The sequence below is a fragment of the Mesoplodon bidens genome (genome assembly GCF_964165515.1).
Source record: "Mesoplodon bidens genome assembly, chromosome: 18".
Lineage (NCBI taxonomy): Eukaryota > Metazoa > Chordata > Mammalia > Artiodactyla > Ziphiidae > Mesoplodon > Mesoplodon bidens.
In genome coordinates this window covers 44984996-44992974 of record NC_138175.1, presented here as the reverse complement: position 1 = coordinate 44992974, position 7979 = coordinate 44984996, and the positions used below count along the sequence as shown (strand labels likewise).

The 7979-nt window shown below is 48.4% G+C and overlaps 1 protein-coding gene across 1 annotated transcript; it reads right to left on the bottom strand.

Moving 5' to 3' along the window:
• Window positions 1-1099: 1099 nt before the first annotated feature.
• LOC308605518 (free fatty acid receptor 2-like) lies at window positions 1100-3204 on the bottom strand. Its single transcript, XM_081215626.1, has one exon. It carries the CDS (start codon window positions 3103-3105, stop codon window positions 2116-2118), a length of 990 nt encoding a protein of 329 aa, XP_081071752.1. The 5' UTR covers window positions 3106-3204; the 3' UTR covers window positions 1100-2115.
• Between the last annotated feature and the right edge of the window lie 4775 nt (window positions 3205-7979).

Here is a 7979-nt window from a genome sequence, read left to right as displayed (position 1 = left end):
TGATGTTGAGCATTCTTTCATGTGTTTGTTGGCAGTCTGTATATCTTCTTTGGAGAAATGCCTGTTTAAGTCTTCTGCCCATTTTTGGATTGGGTTGTTTGTTTTTTTGCTATTGAGCTGCATGTAAGGCCAGAAACTATCAAACTCTTAGAGGAAAACATAGGCAGAACACTCTATGACATAAATCACAGCAAGATCCTTTTGGACCCACCTCCTAGAGAAATGGAAATAAAAACAAAGATAAACAAATGGGACCTAATGAAACTTCAAAGCTTTTGCACAGCAAAGGAAACCATAAACAAGACCAAAAGACAACCCTCAGAATGGGAGAAAATATTTGCAAATGAAGCAACTGACAAAGGATTAATCTCCAAAATTCACTTCTTCTTTTCTTAACCCTTGTGTCGAGGGCTGACTTTCAATAGATCGCAGCGAGGGAGCTGCTCTGCTACGTACGAAACCCCGACACAGAAGCAGGTCGTCTACGAATGGTTTAGCACCAGGTTCCCCACGAACGTGCGGTGCGTGACGGGCGAGGGGGCGGCCGCCTTTCCGGCCGCACCCCGTGTCCCAGGACGAAGAGTTCTCCGCACCGGACCCCGGTCCAGACGCGCGGCGGGGGGCGTCGCGCCGCGCCCCGGGGGAACGCGGGCGGCGGCCCGCCGGCGGGGACGGCGGGGGACCGGCTATCCGAGGCCAGCCGAGGCTGCCGCGGCGCTGCCGTATAGTTCCGCCTGGGCGGGATTCTGACTTAGAGGCGTTCAGTCATAATCCCACAGATGGTAGCTTCGCCCCATTGGCTCCTCAGCCAAGCACATACACCAAATAGGGGTTCTTCTTGCAGAGAAATGTTAGGCAGGTAGAATTGGGAAGGGAGAGAGGATACAGAGCAGGCAAGGGGATGATGAGATATGAGTTCCTGAGAGGAAATTTTCTGATGAAAGGAAAACTCTGCAGGTTTAAGCTGGAGGATAACATGTTTTAAGCCTCTGTGATACACTGATAACTTTGAGCTGGGACTCGCCTCAATCCTCTTTCTGAGTCCAATCTCTATTCATCGATCTAAACAGGAATCCATCCCTCCACTCTTATTGCACCTTTAACATATTTCTGTGGTTTCAGATGCACCACCCTCCCCCTTCGCTGCCGAGTCTAGTTCTCCATCCTATTTTGCTCTCCTTGTGCTTGCAGAAATGTTACAAAAATTGTGGACACTGTCTTCAGAGTTTTATAACCTTTATTTTCATTCATTTTTCTTCTTTTTTTTTTTTTTTTTTTTTGGTCATGCCACGCGGCCTGCAAGATCTTAGTTTCCCAGCCAGGGATGGAACCCATGCCCCCTGCAGTGAAAGCACGGAGTCTTAACCACTGGACCGCCAGGGAAGTCCCTAATCTTTATTTTCAATGTGCCAGACCAGGCTTTTCCCTGTGCTCATCAGTGTTGAGCTCTAACTGATGGTTGCCAAGCTGGGTTCTGACCTGTGGGGGGCGCCATGGAGGGAGAAGACAAGACCCAGACCTCAGGTGGCTCCCAGTTTATTGGGGGAGACAGGTACACACATGAAGACGACTGGATCATACTTAAAGAGCAGCAAGTCAGATGGATATTGCCCACACCTAGGTCATTATAGCTCTAAGCCCCAGTCCTGCCTCCTAATCCCCTTGGTTCAGAACCTTCCTGCATCTTCTTTGACCTCATTTAGAATTTCTCTCCCATCTCTTTCCCAGTGGCTCCATTCTAGCACCAACAGCTAGACCAGTGTGTAGGTGTTGTTTCCAAGCTGGTAGCAAGGTTGTTTTAGGGCTCTCTGCTTCAGCTACCAACCACCTTACACGGACAATTGGAATCTGTATTCTCTACATTGCTTCAGAAACTCTGGTCTGATAGTGCTCCTATGCCCAACCGTTTCTTCTTTCATCCTGGGGCTGTGCTCCTTTGGGAAGGAAAATTCAGTCAGGAAAGGATACAGAGCTGGTGAGAGAGATTTTTTACAGTCCCAGTCGTGGTTTGGGTCTGAGGATTCCTGAATCCGGGCCAGGAACCCGTGTTCTCCCTCTCCCAGCCTGCTCAATTCATACAAAACCCAGAGTGCCTCTGAAGGTCCCGGGACATCCTTAGTCCGTGGTGAAGTCAGAACTCGGTGCTCCCTCTCTTTGACTCACACCCTTGTCCACATTCGCCACTTTTGCTGACTCTTTGCCTCTGCATCCCAGCAGGGAGGAGCCCTGATGCCGCAGTGCCTGCAACCCTTTCCCAAAGGCCCTGCGCACGACTGAAGAAGAGAAATAGAAAAGCAAGGGGTCCAGACCGGCATTGAGGGAACTCAATACCAAGGCTTCTGCCCGCCACCTGGGGCTTACATTCATGTGGAACCCCACCAGGTGGGATATGTTATATGGCCCAAAGCACAGCAGGAAATTAAGGAGGGTCACCACAGCCAGCCCCACAGCTCGGCGCCGCTTCTGGGTCCCCACATGGGGCTGGGTGAGCATGATCTGCACGAAGCGCCAGTAGCAGAAGATGGTGACCGTCATGGGGATGAAGAAGAGGACGAGGAGCAGCTCCAGCCGTAGGCGAAGCACCACCTCCAGCTGCTCGTGGTTGAAGTTCTCACAGCAGGTTATGCTACTCTCATTTGTGGCCCTCTGGGTTGAGTTCATGTACTGCAAGACGATCACTGCGGTGCAATGACCAAAGGACATGATCCAGGAGATCAGAGCACCAATCACTCCATACACAGGCCGGCGGGACAGCTTGTACTTCACGGGGAAAGCCACTCCCAGGTAGCGCTCGATGCTGATGCCTGCCAGGAGCCACGTGCTGCAGTAGATGCTACTGTAGAAGCCAAAACCCATGAGGGCACAGACTAGCTTAGGCAGGTAACAGAGGAGGTCAGACGCGGCCTCCATCATCTTCAAGGGCAGCAGGAGCAGCAGCAGGAGGTCCGCCAGCGTCAGGCTGAGCAGGAGGATGTGGATGGGTGCAGGGTGGGGCTGGCGGACGCGCCCCACAAAGGTCCGCAGCGCCAGGAGGTTGGCAGGGAGACCAGTGAGGAAGATGATGATGTAGGCTGTGAGGATCAAGGAGTTTTCCAAGTTGAGCATGACTGTTCTGGAAGAGGGTGAAAAAGGGCAGGGTCAGGAGGACCACCTCACAGCCTGCAGACCCTGGTCGTGGTCAGTCTGTGGACATCCTCCCAGGCACTCTCCCTTTCCCAGGCGAGGGCTTTGTGCTCCCACTACGGCTTTGCTCACACACCACCTGCCAGAACTGCTCAGAGCAATTGTTGACTTTGCCTGGGGCGGGATATTAAGCAATAGTTATTATGTTTGCCATCATGTGTCTCTGGGGGAGGCCAACCCTTGGCTTCCCAAGGGAATTCCCCCTCCGGTTTTCCCAGCCTTTCTTCTTCTCTTGTCACAGGTACAGGAAGTTACTGTTAATCAGTTTCCAGCTTTCCTTAAGTCCTTTCCTCAGCCAGAGACCTGCAGAGAGAAAAGACAAACCTCACTACAGCAAGGAGGGAGCTGGACGATGTCTCTCAGGAGAACTCGGGCTGTGAAAACCCAGGCCCCGCAGACCCAGTGCTGGTTCCTCCTCAGGACCCTGCCACATGCCCAGGAAGCAGGTACCCAGCCCCCAATCCACCTCCCTACCTGTTTTCCTTCTCCTATTTGCAGAACACAAATTCTCCTCCACCTTTCCCTCCCCTGTCCAATTCTGGGACTATACTGAAAAGGGGAAGCTGGAAAAGTGTAGAGAGGGGCCTCGGGGAGGAAGCGTGTGCCAGCATTGTCCCCTGGGGCTTGCCCCTCCAAAGACTTTAGAGAATATTCAGAAAAGCACATGGGCAGTAACTGGCTCAGGAGCTGGGTGTTTTGACAATAAAAAGAGGAACTCTTCTTAATGAGGTAACAGTTTCTGTTTGGTTTGTAGTGCTCACTACCCACGCACAGCCCGGGCCCTCCATCCTCTCTCTGGTCTTAGGGCCTGGTCCGCGGTTCCTTGCCCCCCACCAGCTCCCATTTCTGGATGTGATCCTTGCATTCAGTTTCCGACAGACTTCATCCAGCGCCAGCCCCACCCCTGTCCCCCAACCCCAACCCGTTTCCCTCCAGTTCTGATCCCGGCATTGCTTCCCAGAGTGCAAGTACTAAGCCAGCTGCCTTGCCTTGTCTTTGTTCCGGATAGAGGGCTTCTTGGGATTAGTCCTGAAGGAAAGTCTGAAAGCTTGTGGAAAAGAGGAACAGAGCTTTAGCCACTGCTACCGCCCATTTCACACAGGAAAAAATGGTAAGGAACCTGGCTGGTAGAAAGCTTTTATACCAGCACGAGTCATGTGACCAGAGGGGAGAAGATCAGTAATTGAGCGCTGTCTCCTCTCGAACCCAAAGGAAGGGGTGCCAGCATCTTTGTTCTCCGCCCCCCCCAACTCAAGAGATCCCCACTCTGATTTCCAAACTCAGATTTTCTGTCCTTAGTTTCTGAATTTTTTTTCAATCCCAAGCATTTTTTTTTCCATTAGCCAAGTCAGATTATCTCGTCTTTTTCTCTTTTCTAGGTGATTTCTTCTGTAATTCTACTCAATCTCAGAAAAGAGGTTTTATGCTTCCTTTTATTCTTCTATTTTCCTCTTTCTGTATAGTTTCCTGCCCTCTGCCCCCAACAGATGTCTTTTGCCCTCCCAGTTGAAACAGATTGCTTTCTCCTAGCCTATGTCTTGTTGCGGTGGAAATAGTGTGGGATTCAGAGTCATGCAGATGTGGGCTCAAATACAAATCCCTCCCTTGTGACCTTGAGGCAGATCAATTTTCTGAACTTTTAGTTTCTTTCTCAGTCAAGTGAGGATGGGAATACTTACATCCCAAGACTTCTGTGAGGAGTCCCTGAGATAGTGTATATAAAGCATACAAGCCAGTGCTTCACACGTAATGGATGCGCATAAGTAGAAGTGGTCCCTCCACCCAAGCCTGTTGGACAGCTTCGTAGAGAGTGAGCCACCTGGTAGAAGAGGCTGAGGGCACAGGAATGCCATCTGACTTCAGAAAGTGGCAGGGATTCAGGAGAGCTGGGCCCAACCTCCTAGCCACCCTTGTTCTTCTCTCGCTATTTCTCCCTCTGACTTTTGAAACACACACCTGAGGAAACAAAGATAATCAGAATATGTTTTCTCTTGACCTAGGGAATAGGTCTCTGCTTTGCCATCTGCGGCCTGATCCCTGCTCAGAGACTCTCCATTCTTTCCCTAGGACTTACACTTACTTATTGTTTGCTCATTCATTCATTCAGCCATTAGTTTTGTGGCCTAGAGCCCCAGGGTCCAGGTATCTCAATATACAGCTTTTCTTTCCTTTCAGCTCTCCACTCCTCTACAACAGAGGAGTTCTATCTTTTCATTTATTTCCTTCCCCTAGCACACACATGCACTTCTCAGATTAACCAGGGAACTAAGGAACAGACCATTCTCTGTTGCTTGCTACCAGATTTATTTGTGTTGTTTTGCTTTTATGATTTTCTATAAATATTCACAAGGATCTGGGTTTAATTGCAAAGTGGAAACTTACGGGAAAGCAGGTGTTGAGGAGTTAGGAGGGCTTCTTTATCTCTGCCTCTCCTTCCCCCACACCATGCCTTTCTCGTATCACTGTTGTGTGTCACCTACGTTGGTGGTCCCCCATAAACTCCCTTCTCTGTGTTCATGGTAGTTATAAAGGTAGCATAATAATAGAAACTTCTTGATTCATGATGCCCACCTATGTCTCAGGAAAAAGAAATGCAACCTCTCAGCTGAATTCAAGGGGTGGGTAAGCTTTCACAAAAGCCACATCTTTCACAATCTCTCCCAAGTTCAGTTTTCTGTCATCACCAAGCTTATTATAATAGGAAGTTGGACCCATTATCTAAAGTTACGTAGAATCACTTTCTCCACTTCCTTATTCCTTAGTCATCCCTCTGTCCACTCTAATTTGGGTTACATCCCTATTTTGCCATAGGATCTGCTCTTCCTAAGGTGAGTAGTGACTCTCTGTTACTAAAGTCAGTGGACATTGCCTTCCTATTTGATTAGCGTCCAACACATTTTCCACACCCTTCCTGAAACATTCTCTTTCCATGAAGTCCTATATGTTGTGCTCTTCTGGTTTCCCTGCCTTTTCTTTGGCTGCTTCTTCATTTCCTTTGCTAGCTCACCTTTTCCTACTCATCCTCTAAAGGTTAGAGTTCCTTAAGACGTGGTGCTAGGTTCTTTCCTGTCCTCATCTGATGCTCTCTTTCCAGTCTATTGCATCCATTTCTACAGCATCATTTACCATCTTCATAACACCCAATTTTCACTCTCTATCTTGGACTTCTGTAAGCTTTCGCATCCACATGTGTAACTACCTAGTAGGCATTGTCATTTGGATGTCTCCCTGACACCTCGAACTCATTGGGTCTGGAGCTAACTTCAGCCGTTCTCCACCAAACTAAACCTTTTTCTGGCATCTCTATGTTGGGAATGGAATCTCTTCCCATTTCATCCTTGAGCCATAATCTTAGATTATTATTTAAGTCCTCAGTTCTTTTTTAAAAAAATTAATTTATTTAATTTATTTATCTTTGGCTGCGTTGGGTCTTCGGTGCTGCGTGTGGGCTTTCTCTAGTCGCGGTGAGTGGGGGCTACCCTTCGTTGCGGTGCGTGGGCTTCTCATTGTTGTGGCTTCTCTTGTTGTGGAGCACGGGTTCTAGGTGCGCGGGCTTCAGTAGTTGTGGCACACGGGCTCAGTAGTTGTGGCTTGCAGGCTCTAGAGCACAGGCTCAGTAGTTGTGGCGCACGGGCTTAGTTGCTCCGAGGCATGTGAGATGTTCCCGGACCAGGGCTCGCGCCCGTGTCCTCTGCATTGGCAGGCGGATTCATAACCACTGTGCCACCAGGGAAGTCCCTAGAGTCAATCTTAAAGTCAATGTTAACACCATCTTCTTCCTTGTGCCCCAGATGCATCTCAACATACTTCTCAAATGCCTAACAAATCTGTTCGTCTCTCTCCATCTCTGTCATCCCATCGCAGTGCAAGCCACCACCACCTGTTACAAGGATTTCAGCCGAGGCCATGACTAGCGGCTCCCTCACAGCCACTCACTCTCCAGAAAGTCCATTTCAGTCATAATGCACTTAGTGGGATCTTTCTTAAAATGTCAAGCCAATTATACCATTCTCCTGTTTAAAATCCTTTCAGAGGCTTCTTATTGCTTTTAGGATAAATATCAAAATCCTTAACAAGGCCTATAACGCCCACCTGGCATGGCCCTTGCCAACTTCCAACCTTAGCTCACATCACTCATCTCTCTCCTTGCTCTCTGAGCAAGACCATCTTTCACGTCTGTGAATGTGTCATCTTTCCTTCTGCCAGGGGCCCTGGAAGCCTCTGCCTGAAATGCTCTTCTCATTACCCACTCCAGCCTCCCCAGTTAATCCCTAGTCTTTCTGGTATCCACCTCTTCTTTCAGAAAGCCCTCCCTGACCTCCTAGATTGAGTTAGATTCCCTTATTATATGTTCTTGTAGCATCTTTTCTATTGCTGAATAGTAGTCTGTTTAAGATATTTTATATTTTATTTATCCATTCACCTGTTGATAGACATTTGGGATTTTTCAGTTTTTGACTTGTGTAAATGAAGCTGCTGTGTACTTTGTTGTTCAGGTCTTTGTATGAATATGTTTTCAGTTCTTTTGGGCAAATACCTGGGAGTGTATTGGCAAGGTGGTATGGTAAACTTTTTGTCTGACTTTTGAAGAACCTGCCAGTTTTCCAAGCTGGCTGTACCATTTTTATTCCTATCAGCAATGTATGAGCATTCCAGTTGCTCCACATCCTCACCAACACTTGGTGTTGGTTAGTCTTAAGTTTTAGGCATTCTGATTAGTGTGTCGTGGTATTTTATTGTGGTTTTAATTTGCATTTCTCTGCCAACCATTGATGTGGAACATCTTTTCAAGTACT